The 16342-nt window shown below is 52.1% G+C and overlaps 2 protein-coding genes across 2 annotated transcripts in view; one reads left to right on the forward strand and one right to left on the reverse strand.

Annotated features, from left to right (window-relative positions):
- CLDN11 (claudin 11) lies at nucleotides 1-10569 on the forward strand. Its single transcript, XM_080605429.1, has 3 exons — nucleotides 1-481; nucleotides 2982-3146; nucleotides 9376-10569. Exons 1-3 carry the CDS (start codon nucleotides 256-258, stop codon nucleotides 9606-9608), a joined length of 624 nt encoding a protein of 207 aa, XP_080461555.1. The 5' UTR covers nucleotides 1-255; the 3' UTR covers nucleotides 9609-10569.
- The window catches only part of SLC7A14 (solute carrier family 7 member 14), a 27060-nt gene continuing 20991 nt past the window's right edge, over nucleotides 10274-16342 (reverse strand). The window contains exon 8 of the mRNA XM_080605411.1: nucleotides 10274-16039. Within this exon, the coding sequence (XP_080461537.1) occupies nucleotides 15717-16039 (323 nt within the window). The 3' untranslated portion in view covers nucleotides 10274-15716. The remainder of the gene's footprint in view (nucleotides 16040-16342) is intronic.

Consider the following 16342-nt stretch of genomic DNA (forward strand, 5'->3'; position numbering starts at 1 on the left):
GGGCTCCCCCCTCGCTCCTCCCATGCGCCGTGGGGCTGGAGGCAGCTCTGACCCCTCCCAGGGAGGGAGCTGGGCAGAGGCAGATGTGTGTGCTGGGGGACCTCTTCCCACCAAAGTCCAGTCCCTCCCGCTCCCAGCTGGCGGCAGGTCCCAGCAGCACGCATCCTGCCCTGCCCCGCAGAGCTCCGCAGCCGGCTCTGCCAAAGCTTTGCCTCTGCTCTCGGGTCCAGCTCGTGAGACCAGGGCGTCGTCGACATGGTGGCCACCTGCCTGCACCTGGCTGGATTTGTCTGCAGTTTCATAGGGTGGATCGGGGTGGTGGTGGCGACCGCCACCAACGACTGGGTGGTGACGTGCGGCTACACCATTACCACCTGCAGGAAAATGGACGAGCTGGGGTCCAAGGGGCTGTGGGCAGACTGCGTCATGGCGACAGGCCTCTATCACTGCAAGCCCCTCGTGGACATCCTCATCCTGCCAGGTACGTGTCCCCATCCGTGCCCTCGTCCCTCCTGCCCCGAGGCGCTGCTCCGTGCGGTCCCGCCGTGGGGTGAAATGCTGGCGAAGCTCCTTCTACTTCACCAGCCCGGGAGACGGTCCATTAAGTATGCTAAGGAATTTGAGTGATAGCCCTTAACATGATACCCATTAAGTTCTACCTGGTTTTAATCGTGCCTAGGTATGACGTGTTATCTCTGGCTATTCAAATCCACTTAATGCTATCAATCATTGCCCTTAATAAACACTCGCTGTTCCTTTCACGTCTCATTTCCAAGTTGTATCACAAAACATGTGTAGTATATTGAGATCTAAGAGAGTATTTTGAGTTTCGCTTTGAGATGATGATGAACTGTTACAAATGTTAAGGATCTATTCCTTGAAATGATTTTGAGTATAATTAATCTTTTGACATCTATTATTAATGCTGCTATGGCTTTTAATCTTCTGAAAGGTTGTCATTGGTCTTGACGGTCTTGTCCTTTGGGTATGTTCTAACACAAGACAGAGCTTTTACACAGTAAAGAGATATAACTACACTTAATTTGTCATGATACTTTCTAATCATATAGTAATTTTCATCTAGTTTACTGCAAAGCAAGCATTAAGCAAGGTGTTTCATCAGTGTTACTACATCTTTTGAGCTAACTAAACCCGTCTTTGTGTGATCCTGTCCCTGTAAGTTCAGTTAATTATTTTACCTAATGATTTTACATATTTCAACTACTGTTAACTCTGTGGTGTTTCTTTGTTCTGCTACATTTTAGATTACACCTCATCAAGAATTTCAGAGGTGCCCCTTCCAAATCTGACAAGGCAGAAATAACCATTCCTTGTAGCTTGCATTCATTTTTCCTTATTTATTTGTTTAAACTGTTGTGGAAATAATTTCACAGCTGTTAGAAAGATTATTTCTGAAATACTCTCTGATACAATGCCTAGTCAGTATCACACAGTGTTCAGCAATTTTAAATCTCTCAGACCAGCTCCTATTCTTCCTTTCTGTGCATGCATACTTATATTTTAGTAGATTTACTTTCCTTATAGCTACTATTGTTCTGCATGATACAGCACAGAATAGAGAGAAAAAGCTTGCCCAGAAGAAACAGTATTGAATGAAATTTAATAAATAAGTGAATAAGTCTTTCATCAACAGAAAGCAATGTTTCTTTTCAGCAGAAACAGATCACAAAGCAAGATTCTTCTGCTTGTAACTCATCTGAGACCCATAGCTGTCCACGAGAGGAATTCATCCTTGCTCTGCCTGCTCGCTGAATTGTATTTAGAGTCTTTCATTGACTGAGCCAAGTCCTTAAACTGGTGTGTTTGTGTGCATGTTTGATAGAGATCGATTACACAGAAACCACACTGGGCATTGCCATCTTCTTTGTTTTCTCATTTTCTGCCCTTAACCCCTCAGAGAACCTTTTCTGTTCAGTTTCCTGCGGAAAAATCAATGAAATGTTTGTTATACCTGGGCTCTGCCTTTTCAGGAAGAGTGAAATCCTCATTGCCGCTCGCTTATCCATGTGTTGGTGGGATTTGCTTGAGGCCCTCATTTGCTGCTATTCTTTGCGGCATCACAAAACACCGTGTCTGCGTGTGGCAGCTTCTTCTTGTTAACAGGAGGGGAAAGAGAGCCAGCACTGTCACTCTGTGGGGGCTGTCCCGAGAGCTGTATGTACTCAGAACTGAGTATGTTCTGACACAGTCCCTTACAGACCAGTAGAAATAGCCTGCCCTGAACAGCCCCTGTTGTCCCTCACGGCCTTGTGCCGTCTGCTGCTGCTGCAGGGGACAGGAAGGGCGCAGTGGTGACTGACGGAAGGCCAGGGGAACCCGCGATGTCCAGAGGGGCCCAGATGAATAGCTTGGCTTTGGCTGTGAGAGCTCAAATAACTCTGCAAAGTGCAGTTATTTCTCTTCCTCTGTCTGTGCCGGTGGTCAGCTGGACTCCCGGTGCGTGACCCTGGTTGCTGCCCCTCCTTTTCCCCGGTCCTCAGCATCCCCTGGTGGCAGTATCTGACAGACCTGCGTGTTTCAGTGCGGGGTCTTCAGCTCTGCAGCCCTCCTCTGCCTGACTGCGGACCTCGTCTGGTGGTAGGAAGCTGATCTCCGAATCTTTAAATTCTAGTTATTTAATCAAGGCTGAAGAGATTCAGGAAAACTCCTTCCTCCCTGTTTCCTTTGCTGTCCCTTCCCCTATTTCCCAGCTCCATGATGTCTCCACATCTTGCTGGGAAGGCTTTGTGTTTTCTGGGCAGTGCTCCTTACGCCATGGAAAATTTTGAGCATGACCACCCTGTTCGTGCACTAACCACGGTACTGCGGTCTCACTGTCAATATTTATTCACACAATGGCTTGAACCTGTCTCCAACGCTCCATGCACGTGTTCTGAGCTCATCAGGCGGGAACCTTCACCCAAAGTTTTCTTCCTCTTAAGCCGAATAATCAAAATCCCATTTCCTTGCCTCACCAACAGGGTACGTCCAAGCGTGTCGAGCACTGATGATCGCCGCCTCCGTCCTGGGCCTTCCTGCCATCTTCCTGCTGATAACGGTCTTGCCCTGCATCCGCATGGGCCACGAGCCCGGAGCCGCCAAGTACCGCCGCTCCCAGCTGGGAGGAATCCTCATCATCCTCCTGGGTAAGGCGCGCGTGGTGCTGCGTGGTGCCGCCTCCAAGCCTCCAAGCGGGCCGGGTTAGGCCGGGCTGGGCCTCAAGTGCTCCGACCAAAGGCATGAGCAAGGGGAGCACCGGGCAAAGTTGGCTGAGCCTTGTGGGAGGAGAAGCTCACGAGTCAGGGGGTGCTTTTCTGTGGGGACATCAGGGGGGAGAGCACGGAGGTGTCCCCCTGCCTCCTGCCAGCCTTGCCCCCGACCTCCGAGTTCCCCAGGGAATTTCTTCCCGTCCTCGGGGCCCGCGGAGGACATTGTTTTGAGCAGCTCAGACTGTGGAGCTCATTGTCCTCCACGCAACACCTGCATGTTCTTGAGGCCTCGTCATCTCAGCAACAGGCTGCGGTGCCTTGTTTTTACCCGTTTGTTTGGCAGAGGAGGAGGGGAGAGGGAAAGTGGCCTCTTTGTGCGGCTCTGCTGCTCGCTGGCAGCCAGCGCTGACATCATCCTCGTCTTTTCTTCTTCTTCTCCTTATTTTTTTCAAGTGGGCACCACATATAGCTGCCATGAAAGAGGTATTCGGTGCTGCAGCTTGGGGAGCTGCTGCCTGCATGTACCCGGCTGGGGAAGAGCCCATGAGGCAGGCAGTGGTGGGAAGCATTTAGGACGAGTCAGTATGTCTGAAACCTAAGGGAAAGCACAGTGAGAGTGAAACCAATGTGCCATTTCACTTGCCACAGTTGGAAATCCTACCACCAGCTCGACAGGGCCTGTTCAGGACATCCCGGTCAGGAGCAGCCACGCAGGAGAGCTGTGGGAGCATGGCCCTGATCGTTGGCCTGAAACGTTGAGTCACAGATTTGGTCTTGGCAGAGAAATAAAGTGTTTTTTTCTTGTTGTGGATGAAATTTTAGAGATGGAGGAGTCTGCTCTGCCTGATATCTTAGTCCTGGGAAGTGGGGGAGTGCCAGCAGAGCTGCATTTTGTAGCAGACAACTGTGAATTTTTGGTTTCGGTCAAGGAGAACTGTGCTGTAGATCAGCCCCATTTAGCATGGCTGCAGATGTGGAGCTGAGAGCATTGCCCCAAAATCTGCTTTGCTGAAGGGCAGCAACAGGGTTACAGCAGAAGGGCAACAGGTTTACAGGACCAGCTGATGTGGCAAACAAATTGCTGTGCCAATATTGAGTTATACAGGAACAACTGGTGGTGGACCAGGGGTTTTGGGATCTGGTGTGCCACCTCCTGCCCTGCTCCTGCTGTGGTGTAGTGCCGGTGGGGAGAACAGATGTAAGAGCATGAAGGAGAGGAGCTGCAGTGCCCCACAAGCTGGAGGAGCAGAAGTGAGGCCACCAGCACGCCAGGCTCAGCCGCACGGCTCCTCTCCGCCTCAGAACGGGCTTTCCCACTAAGCAGATCCTGTGAGAATGGCAAGTGGGTATTTACAGAGACCCTGGCAGACAGATGCCCTTTGGGTCAGATTTGGTCTTCTCACTGTTTTCACCCCTGTGAGTTGTGGAGCATCTGCAGCAGAAGGGATTTGCTCACACCACTGGTGTCCTGCGTGAGCTGGGCAGGGGCAGCCCCAGGTCCTGGGAGCTGGGCACCACACCACCCTAACTGCACCACCCAAAGGTGTTTTAGTCACAGTTACAGTAATGCTCTCTTTGTCAGATTACAGATAAAGAATTAATGTGTTCCTTTTGCTCTTAAACTTTTCAGAAAATATAACCAGCCCAAACCCATATTTATTTTTACAAACACTTATTTTTTTTCCAGTCTGATTAGCGAGACTGTGTCTTTGGAAGGAGAGTAACGTACAGAGCTCGGGGGACTTTGACATTATTTAAGCTGATCAATGATCTGTTGTTTGAAAAATGAGGTGTTACCATTCCAGAGCATTTAATAAGTATGAGTATCAGGCCTCAAAACGCAGAATACTGACTTAAAAGTCACTAAGTCCTAGACTGTTCTTATTTATTCTCTGGCCACTGAACCCTCACTTGTGGTTTTCAGTGTTTGCTATCCAACCTGAAGGGCTCCATCCTTCTCCTCTAAGTCAAACCCAGACCCCAGAGGTCTGGCTAAAAGAAATCAAATCCAAAAACACTCACAAACATAGCAGATATATTGAGAGCGGGGATGTGACCGTGGAAGTTGGCCCCACGGTAAAACACCGCTTGTTGCTCAGGGAGGGGATGGCAGTTATCACTGTAACCATTAAAAAGGAAAGAAGGGGTTGAAACACAGCGTGGAACCAAAAAAAAAAAAATAGTTGAAAACTTGCCAGGAAAACAATGGGCTCAGATATTCCATTGATTTTTCTGTCCACTGATAATAGCAGGCTGCAGAGTGCAACATGTGTGCACACCCTCCTATCCTGCCTGCTGATGTATTTATGTCTTTGCTTGATCCTATCTGACCAAGAGAATTGATTTATTGCTGAAAACAACCATCAGCAGTGGTTTGCTCTGAGCTGGTATGAAAACATTTCATACTCTAGTGTTGATGGAAAAACCCGGGCCCATCCTGTGTTGTTGATACTAATTCAGGGGACCCCTTGCTGGCACCCAAGCGGTGATTTTCCTAGGGGAAGTGAGGGACCTGAGAGACTGAAAACCAGATGGAAAATATGTGAGTTATTGGGAATTACCACAACAAAGTGACCATATTAACTATTGTGTACCAAATAAATGATATTAATAGCTTTTTTTTTTTTTTTTTTTTTTTTTTCTGGAAATGGCTTTCTCTCGGAGAACTCTACCCCAGGAAAGCCAAGGTTTGAAAATGTTTTTTTTTTTTCTTTTTTTCTTTGTCTTTTGGGAAGCTTAAAAGACCTTTGTAAACCACACTGTTCCCCCTAGAAGAAATCCCAGAATCATTGAACCACCTAGGCTGGAAAAGACCTTCAAGACCATCAAGTCCTACCAATAAATCGCTTTACACTGCAACATGCAAACAGTGGCTTGAGCCTCAAAACGTACTGCGTTCCCAGGTGGGCAGGCGGCTCAGGTAGAAGCGAAAGCCGGCATCAGAGCAAATACACAGACCTGCGTGTGGTCCACTGAACAACTGCTGTGCTGTGCACAGGGCTTTGCGCTTTTGGAGGCCAGACCATGAACTCCAACACTCTCAGTGGATACCGTGCTGTTCTGTGATGTTATTTAGCTGGAATGACTTCATGAGATTTATTTGTACAACCATAGATATCAAGATAAAAAGCCTGCCTTTAAAAGAGAAACAAAAAGTCGCATATCCGTTATTTCATTCTGCAAGACCAACTGCTTTGAAAAAGAAATCTTGACTTCGAGTTGGCAACTCAGGATAATTAAATTCAGCCATGAAAGAGAAGCATTCTTTCTTCTGCAGATAACTTGTAACTTACTGTCAGGGAATTTGGCAGGGACTCACAGTCCCTTGAGCCGGGGCTGTAGTGCTCTATCCTCCCCACCTTCTGTCCATGTGTGCTTCCACCGGCTAATTAAACCATGCCTATAATGCCCGATATTAAGAGATTCAGCTCAATGGATTGAGCAAGAGCATTGCCAAAAAGGACTCGGGCCTGCTGATGGCCCCGTGGGCTGATGGCGATGGGTGACCCCAGTAGGTAGAGGCTTTCATGAGGCTCGAGCTCCAAAAAGCAGGCGAGCTTTCCAGTATGCATGTGCCCCAACACATGCCTCTTTTTCCAGCTAACCTAGCTGGCCTAATAAGAAGCATTTCTTCTGTTTGCAGGCCTTCTCTTATTTTCTGCTGGACTGTGTTGACAACAACAGCTGTGCTATCTGTACTCGTTCTCTTTTAGGGAGAGGCAGAGGCTCTCAGCATTAGCACAAAAGAGAAGTAGCAACAGCTCCTACTCAAACAGCTCCTCCTTGTAGGGAGCCTATCATAAAATGCACTGGAACATGCCCTATTCTTTTGGGTTCCTTGGCAAAACAGCTTTTCTTCAGTTTTCCTCTGTGATGCTAGTCCGAAATTTGTGCGCAGCACCTGAATGAAATATCGCAGTTCCAGACCATCCTTTGCACACCTCGGAGGAGGATTTACCGTGCCCAATCCACGCGGAGCAATGAAGCCCAGCGCTGTCTCGGGGCAATCCTCCTCCTGGCAACTGGGACTGCTGGTAACTGACAGCAGCTGGTAGCCTCCAGAGGCAGAGAGGCCAAACCCACCCCTGCAGAGCCCTTGGCTGGTGTTTCAGCTTCCTACTGTTGTCAGCATTAAAATAACGTGCTTTCACATGTGGCTGATCCATATGCACAAGAGCTGCTATTGTCCGAGCATCCCTGAGAGCTCTTCTCAGCCCAGCGCAAGTGTTTTCTTCGGTCCCGTCTCGGGGGGAGGGCTGGAAAAGATAAGGCTCTTATATTCTATGGACGTAAATATATATATATATTTACTGCTGACAGAGAAAGAAAAGATGATTGTGTCGTTTTGGACAACAAAGGCGCTTTTTGTCTGGAGCCCATCAGAATGCTTTGCAGATTCTCATCTGATACATTTTTGTTTTAAAGCACTGGAGGCTCACGAGCTGGGAGCAGGACTGATCCCCACGCAGAACGGCTCTTCTCCCCTCCCTGCCTTCTCCAAAAATTCCTTCCAAAGCCACAGGGTCCTTGCTTTGAGAAGGCCCAAAATTATTGCTGGCTTTATTAGCATCCTCCAATGTTCTCCTCTTTTCCATAAGAAAATATTTTTTCTCATAATAACTGCAGCTATTGGGGATGGGTTTTCTGCTATACCGGCCAGGAGCTATGGTTTGTTCTCTGCTCTAACTAAACAATTTTATTTTTTCTCTCACCCCTTTTTTTTCCCCTCTTGCAACCTTAACTTTTTGACACCGCCCCCAGCTATCTTTTAACGCGGTCGGTGGAAATCTGTACCGCTGCCACAGTCCTGTTATTGTTTTGCTCTGATTCTCTGATAGCCACAAGGATGGAGTCCTGCACAGCTTGTCCCGGAGGCAAGTAAATATTGACGGATTAATTCTTGTCAGATGTACCGGCCATAAAGGAGTATTGTTTTAAGACCTGCTCCTGTGAGCTGGTTGACACAGCCGCTCCTGTTGCACGCGGGGGCTTTGCAGGATGGAGGAAGGACCCTCGCTGAGGGCGAGGAGCGGAGTGACACGAGCAGGATGCAGGGCACGTATTTTCTCTGTGCTCTGAGCACACCACGCACGGAAAGCGCTGTGCTCTCCGGCCTGGCTGCCTGCGAAGTCCTGAATTCGAACACTTCACTGTCCGGAGGGCATCTATCTCACACGCCACCTGCCCAGCAGCTTTCCTGCTTCTCACGGAAAAACCTGAGCAAAACTTCAAGTCCTCAGTCATTTTTTGACCTGCTTTGTAGACTGTGGGTTGAATACCATGTTCCCTCCGGATAAGGCCCCATTTCTATTCATTTCAACAGGTTTCTGGGAAGCCTTGCTGGGTTTGTCAGACTACTTGACAAGAGAAATTCTCCACAGGGAAGAGGAATTTGCTTTCCAGATTTGGGAGATGTTTCCTACTCCATAAAACAAGCCAGCACCCTGCACTGATGCTCCTTTTACTCCTGCCCATTTTCTGCCTGTATTTTGGGAACCCTGCTCTGTCTTGCTAAGCACTGGGATATTTCGTAAATGTTTGTGGCCATTCAGTTAGAACAACTGCAGCGATGCTGATTGACGTGGGCTGAAGCTGTAGCACGTGAGCTCATGCAGAAATAGTGATTTAGAGGAGTTAACTCTGAGACCCAAGTTTTACTCTCTTATCGGTGTGTTTGGCTTTTTGTGGTCCTAAATCTGCAGCTCTCCAGAGCGTCCCCTTCAGGGCTGACTTTCACTCCTCACCCTGCTCCCTTGTTCTAGGGAAGAAATCCATTTCCCGTGTAAGGTACCAGGTTGTGTCAAGCAGCAGTGGTTTTTCTTGTTTGTTGGTGTCGGGGGGAGACTGCTGTTCCCTCTCGACCTCTGCCCAGCTCAGGCCTCCCCACGCCGCCTCCTGCTCTGGGAGCACCCAAACCAGGAGCGATGCTGAGTCCCACCATGGGGACTGCGCAGGCCCGGGGACAGGCTTCCTCTCTGTGCTCTGGGGCCGAAACGAGCTGCAGGAGGTTAAAGCCAAGCTGCACAGAGTTATCAGAGCAACAGCTGCACCTTGTGGGTCTGTCTCGGGATGCCAGGGGCCGACGGATGCTTTCTGGGCGCCCCTGGTGTGCCCGCGGTCAGCGTGAGGCCGGGCCTGCGGTGACTCTCCCCTCCTGTCTCCCCAGCCATGTGCGGCGTCGTTGCCACCATCTGGTTCCCCGTCTGCGCCCACCGCGAGACCACCATCATGAGCTTCGGCTACTCGCTGTACACGGGCTGGATCGGCTCTGCCCTCTGCCTCTTCGGTGGCTGCGTCATCGTCTGCTGCTCGGGGGACGCCCAGACCTTCGGCGAAAACCGCTTCTACTACGCCTCGGGCTCCAGCTCCCCGACCCACGCTAAGAGCGCCCACGTGTGAGGGTCCCCGGCACCTCCACGGCCACCGCCGGGCGCGTTGGCTGCTGGCACTGCACGCACTGCGCTCGCTTCTCCTGGCAGGCGCCGCTGCCAGGCCCCCGGGGGAAGACCTTAGAAAAGCAGCCCCACTGCCCGGCGGTTCCAAGCGTTCCCGTCCCCACCTGCGTTGTCCCAGCCCTTCTCTAGAAAGGACGCCCCGGCCAGCCCAACCCCTCCCTCCTGCCTGTTTCGTCCTCGCCACCTGCCCCATCTTCCCGCAGCCGGCATGGCTCGGATGGTTCGGGGCCTTCAGGTGGGGTTTAGGGGTTTTCTTTTACTGCCTAGCTCACCTGGTTATAGGAGAGTTTAAAGCAACAAAACAGACACGAGAGAGACGCTTCCCTGCTGTTGAGAGGCCTCCAGCAGCTCTTTGCTTTCCCCTGTTCAAGGTCACTGCAATTTGGCAAGGTGCGGGTGGGAGGGCAGGGAGGAAGGCTGCAACCCTCCAACCAGGCAAATGTTTCTCTTTCGGAAGAGTAGGGAAGTTTTTCTGCCTTTCTCTGTAAATACTTTTGTACGGATTTGATCATTTTAGTAACAGTATTTCCTGCGCTCCCCCGGTCATCAGTATGAAGGAAGCAGAACCCAAAGTCCTAACCACACGGTAAATAACAGTGCCTCTGTACATAGTTTCAAATGACTTTGAGGGCTCTAATCTCTGCATTCTCATGGTGTTTTGTTTTTTTTTTTTTTCCTTCTCTTTTTTCTTTCCTTTGTACAGATCACTTACTAAAAAGGTATTTTTACATTTTTAAAAAATCTTTGCTTTTCTCCCACAAGTTTATGTTCTGTCCTGCATCATTAAAGTAGCACGTTTTTAACTCAACGTAATGCACCTGTTACAGCACAATTCTGGTGAGTACTGATGATGCCTTTGTACTTTAAGTGAAATACTGTACAATAAATAACAGAGTATCTGCAAACGCTGCCTTCTCTTTTTCCTTCCTTCCTGTGTGTTTCCATAGCTGGCTTTTCCATGACAAAGATTTCCCAATGATTTTGAAGTGTTTTTTTTTTTTTTTTTTTTTTAAAGCAATTCAGGACAAGAGATTTTGCTGTGGAGTTCAGTGTGCCTCTTGTTTTGGGGGAACATTTAAAACCCGAGTAACCTCCTGTATGGTTCTTTCAATGTTCCTGATTGTGGCTTGCACCAGGGTAGGGGTTCATGGTACTCCCTACATCTGGGAGAGTTAGAAACCCACTGGGACAGTGGAAGTACAGCCCTAGCACTGCCTGGGCGTGCTGAAGTCCACAAGGCATCATGCTCTGAGCTAAAATAAGAGTCCGATCTGTGGTCGTCACTCTCTTTGATTAAAACTATAAGATGGAGAGCTAGCTCTGTCCTTACTAGAGGCTGTAGCAATTTAATTACGTTGATACCGAATCCCATCTGTTCCCAGGGACGTTAGCTCAGTTCAGATAACTGGTGTGAGCTGGGCTTCAGGCCCAGGGAAAGAGCAATGGCCAGGGGCTGCTGCGTGGAGCGGGAGAGGAGGAGAGCTCCGACCTAGCGCTTTGGGGTGGTGGGGAAGAATCTGAAAACAAGGCTGCAGGTCAAGTTGTGGTGGGTTGGGGTCTGTCTGCTCGTCTCGGTCTGCTTCTGTTGGACAATCCCACCACTGCCAAGGATGCTGTAGCTCCACGCCTCACCGTGCCAGGACGGGAGCATTTAAAAGGAGAGGAGGAGGAGGACAGCCATGGAAGCATCTGCCTTTGAGCCTGGGCAGCCCTGAGCACGGCTTCTCCTGCCCGCCGTGCCCTGCAGCACACACAATGTGTGTGCCAGCCGTGGGACACTTGTGGCCATTACATCAGGGGCAGGGCACAGTCGGTTGTTGTGTGCGCCGCGGGGACGCCGTCAGTGCTGCCATTGATGTGCGGGTGCCGCGGGCCGGGGCAGCGCGGGGACGTGCCAGCTTGTGCAGGCGGCCGGGATTGTGGATTGTGCGCCCGTTAACCCCGGGGCTGGCGGCGAGGGAGCCCTCGGAGCAGGATCCCGCTGCGACACTGCCCTGCAAATGGAGGGGAAGGCTCAGAAAACCCTGTCAGTGCAGCAGGAGGAGGGAGGATGGCCTGAGTGGTGTCAGAGGGCTTGTTTTCCAGCACGGTGTTGGTGCTGCGATGAAGCTGTGCTGGTGCAGGACTCTAAGGGGAGTGAGCCCTTCCAGGCATCACTTGTTTGTTTGTTTTTTTTGCTGTTTTGGTCTGCAGCTTGGCACCTTTAGGCATGCAGGGCTGGGGATGCACTGCCGCGCAGGAGGGACTCAGTGGGGCTGGAAGTGGCACTCGTCTCCCTGCCCTCCCCGTGCTCTGCCCAGGGTCACTGGGTACCCGCAGCTGACCCCAGATCCGGTCCCTGAAGGGCTCCAGGCAAGCTGCTCGGAGGAAGGAAGATGCTTTATTTCAAGGAGGGGAGGAAAAAAAGCAAAGCAAAACAATCCCAGAGCAGCCGCAGCGAAGACGTAAAATTGCAACCCGCAGTGTGCGGAGAGAGGAGGTGCCAAGTGTGGGACTGGATCGGTGCTGGCATGGCAGAGGGGAGATTTTGGAGTAAGCACAAAGAACACTAAACTCCTCAGGTTTTTAAAGGATCACAGCTGGGATACCTGCTTCCACCCTTCTGAAATACCCCGCTGCCCCAGGGTCTCTCCAGATCACAAGTGGGACTGGGCTGGGCTGGCTGCAGCGCGGCTGTCTCCCTATGGCTTTGGGTGCTCGTTGCACCCAAGAGCCCAAATCGAGTCAGATATCACCCGAATTCGGAGACCTGCTCCGTGCCATGCCCTGTGGTCACCCTGGCTCGGGGCTGGTGCTCCCCGAGCTCCCAGTGGAGCCCTCCCTGGGTCAGCACCCACAGCCTCCACCAGGGCCGGGGCGAGTCCCCGTCACCGTCTGGGCAGCACCGTCCCCAAATATCAGGACGGAGCCCACGGGGGACGCTGTGCACCCAGGGGTGAGGTGGCCGTGCCCCTGGGGCCATGCAGGGGTGGCAGTGGTGCCGTGATGTCCTGGGGTCCCCGGGTGAAGGCGAGTGCCGGCGGCACCACGAGCAGTTGGGATAATGCCGGTGCTCCCGGGCCGAAGGAGCCCCGTGGGGCTTCGCGCTGCTGTAGTCAACCTGTGGTCATTGGCTCGCAGTTTTTTTCTTTCTTGTGTTTTTTTTTTCTTTTTTTTTTTTTTATTGTGTAAATGAATAACCATTATTTTCTTTCACAACAGTGCAAGTAAATACCGAAGTCAGCCCGTTGAAGTGGATTTTCTACAAAGGAAATTTTGAAGCATTTAAGGCAAGATTTGTTCACCTATAATTTCAATTTAGCATTGAAAATATATTGGACCCTCAGATACTGATCAGCTTAACAAAATTTATAAGGGAAAATTCCTTTTTTTTTTTTTTTGATTTAGTCTTTCATTTAAAAGATTTACATTACTACGGAAGTTGATACTAAGATACATTTGCCTCTGACTTCCTTTAAAAATCCATTAGTTCATCTTTGTTTGTTTTAATGTAAAGGCACACAATAAAGCTTTATGCATTTATTAAAATATACAGATCTTGGTAAATTTAGATTTTTTTCTTAGTATCTCGATAATATATATATATATATAATATGTATATTTGTCAACAACACAATCATCTGAAAATAAAAATCACTCCATAACATATCTGCATATTTTTTTTCTTTCTCATGACACACTACAAGACCCCATTGTACAGTGCACCAATGGGCTGCTGGAAACCACAAAAATAAATAAATAAATAAAAAATAACAAACTCCTTTAACAAATACACCGATTTTATACCAGAACTGCGGAGAACTGTTACACCAGAAAGTACCATCTGCAAGAAAGCAAGATCTACACCAGAAAGACCGAACAAAAACGAGAGGAGTGAGGACCATTTACAAGCCGGATCCGTGATGCCCGAGCGGGCTCGGGGCGTGATTCCTCTGCGGCGCGGAGGCTGCTGGCGTGCTGGGCCGCGGCGTGAGAAGGTCTCTGGTGGGACCGAGGGGCTGACCAGCCGGTGTGGGAGGCGTGAGGTATTTCTGCTCCACCTGCCCCAGGCCCCAGGCAGGGCGGCCGGGTGCTGAGCGGGGCCGTGGCGGTGCTGGCGCTGCTCTGCCCGTGCTTTCCTACTGCGTATACACCCCCTGGGTGCCCACCCGCGCCTCGGGCACCACGTGTCCTTTCCTGGTGGTCCTGGGGATGCGGTGCAGCCGTCCTGCCCAGCTTCCCAGGGAGGGATGGGGACATGGAAGGGGTGGGGAAGGGTGAAGGGCTGCAGAAGGACTCCAGCAGCCCCCCTCAACGCGTTGATCCAATGGAGAGGTGCCTACAGACACCAGGAGCAAGGATCAGGCCCTTGCCAGATGATACCCAGGGAGACACGACGACAGATACTGGTACTGGAAACTGCTCTGTAGCAGGAGATTAAGGCTGCAAAAGGAACAAGAGGCTTCGACTCGACAGGGTACTTGGGCACGTGTTTGTGGGCCGGCAGATGCCTAAATGCCGTGGGGAAGCGGGGCGAGGACAACCACCCCAGGGTTTGGTAGGAGAGCTGGTAGGAAATTAGCATCAGTCGTTCTCCCAGCAGAGATAAAGCCAGACCTGTGAGGGGCTGTCCCCCTTGGGCATCTCTAAGGCATCCTTGAGGAGAGCAGCGGAGCACAAGCGACCTTTGTGAGGGCTCAGCACCGACAGGGACTGAGCACGGGGCAGTTTCCCAAGAGGGTTAGCAGAGCTTATGTGCATCACGACAGCTTTCGGGTGGGAGCCGCTTGGGGTTTCTGCTTGTAGAAGCCTGGCAGGGGCGGGCAGCGGCAGGGGATGCCAGAGCAATGCTTACGGGTCCTTTACCAAATCCTTGCTCCCATCCTGAAGCCCTCCCGTGGTTACAGACTTCAGAAGCTGGCGGTAGTGAGGTTGTTCCTCACTGGGAAAGGGGCTATGGCTGGCAGCCACCTGGGACAGGAGCTGCAGGTGGGACACTTTTACATCCACAGCCAGAGCCTCTCCTGGCAGCGCCGCAGGGGGGCAGGAGCAGGATGGGGCCATGCTGTGGCTGTACCGGGGGGTTTAATGGTGAGAAATGTCCGTCTGCTGAGTGCCTCTGCCCCGCGGGCCACCGCCTCCTTCTGTTTTGTGGGGCAGGAGCAGCCGTGGGGCATGGACGTGCCCTGAAGCCCAGGGCCAGAACGAGCGCTGAGTGGTGCCCAGCACTGATAGGGAAGGGAACGACGGGTCGGTCATTTTGTGAAAGACACCAAGTGGTGGGCACAGCGTCCAGCCTTGGTGACACGGCCTGTGGGGCTCGATGACCGCTTGCACAAGGTGGGCTAAGGCAGGAGCGGGTCACAGCCCGCGGTGCGACCAGAAATAGGACCAAGCTCAGACATGGGATGTTGGGCCCTGCTGGGATTTCAAGATTTGTTGGAGGCTGTCTAGAGAGGAGAAAGATACGGATTAACTTTGAATCCCAGTATTTGGGACCTTTGGGTTCGGGGTCTGGGGATGGACACAGGGGCAGCCCTGCTGCATGCACTGAGCGCCTTAGCTCCAGCACGGGCCATGTGGTGGGGCCGACATCTCGCTCCAAGCTACCCCTTGGGAGAGGCTTGTCCGTCTCTGCTTCCCACCCGCCTGCCCCTCTAGCTAAGCTATCACTGCTGGGCGGTTCAAGGGAAAAAAGGAAAACCACACGTGCGAAGAAAGTGCCAAATACGCAAGAGCGGCGTCGCACTGCTGCGGCCGTAGGGTGAGTGTTCCCCGGGGAAAACCCCATCTCGTCCCCCCGTGCGGCTCCTTCCACCCCTCAGAGCCCTCCCGGTTTGGCACATCTCCCCTCAGCACCGCCTGGGGCTCGGTGGGTACCGGGGCTCCCACGTTCCCCGGAGCACGGCCCGGGACACCCTTGGGTGGGCTTGGTTCGGGGTCGGCGGCGGTCGCAGAGCGTGTCCCGAGGACCGGAGGTGACGGGGCAGCGGCGGGGGACGGGATGGGGCAGGGGAGCCGCGGGGCCCCTTCCTGGCCGGCCGGGCGGCGCGGCGTGCCCCTGCCCGTCCCACTACTCGGGCGAGTAGTCCAGCTCGTCGTTAGCGATCAGGGCCTCCGAGGGCGGTTTGTGCCTGCCTTTGCTTTTCGATTTGCTACTGGTCCGATGGCTTTCCTTTGCTCCCGCCATTTGCTGGTACGAGAAGCCCTTGTCCTCGGCGGGGCCCCAGCCCGGGTAGCTCTCGCCCTCGGCGGCGTAGGAGAAGCCGTCGTCCGCGGAGAAGGGGTCGACGTCCACGTCGTAGCGCTGGTAGGTGCTCTGGTGCAGGGCCTCCTCGCGGGCGCTGATCTCCAGCGTGCTGTTCCACATCCCGTAGCCGAAGTAAATGAGCAGACCTGGGGTGGGCGAGAGCGAGAGGCTGGAGGGGAGGCTGGCCCCATGCCGTGCCCTCGCTCCTCTCCCAGCCCAGGCCCCACAAAGCTGCGCCTGACCCCAAAGCCCATGCCAGCGTCCAGCCCCACTCACCACAAGCCTAGCACCAGGTTGGCTCCAGCCGACGAGAGCTAAACCTAAGTAAATGCTCCTGTATTCTTAAGCTTGTGTGTGTTTTCATGGATGTCTGGTCTTTGAAACCACGGAGCGTGTGTTGTCCTGCTCTCAGCTGTGACCGGAGAGCTGTGTGCTTTAAACATCAGCTG

This window comes from Anser brachyrhynchus, assembly GCF_964034855.1.
Source record: "Anser brachyrhynchus genome assembly, chromosome: 9".
Lineage (NCBI taxonomy): Eukaryota > Metazoa > Chordata > Aves > Anseriformes > Anatidae > Anser > Anser brachyrhynchus.

Excerpts from the sequence above, each read along its gene's own strand:
- CLDN11 (XM_080605429.1), top strand. The coding sequence starts at position 256 with ATGGTGGCCACCTGCCTGCACCTGGCTGGATTTGTCTGCAGTTTCATA. Across the intron at positions 482-2,981 it reads GGACATCCTCATCCTGCCAG|GGTACGTCCAAGCGTGTCGA; the intron begins GTACGTGTCCCC and ends CCTCACCAACAG. Across the intron at positions 3,147-9,375 it reads AATCCTCATCATCCTCCTGG|CCATGTGCGGCGTCGTTGCC; the intron begins GTAAGGCGCGCG and ends CTGTCTCCCCAG.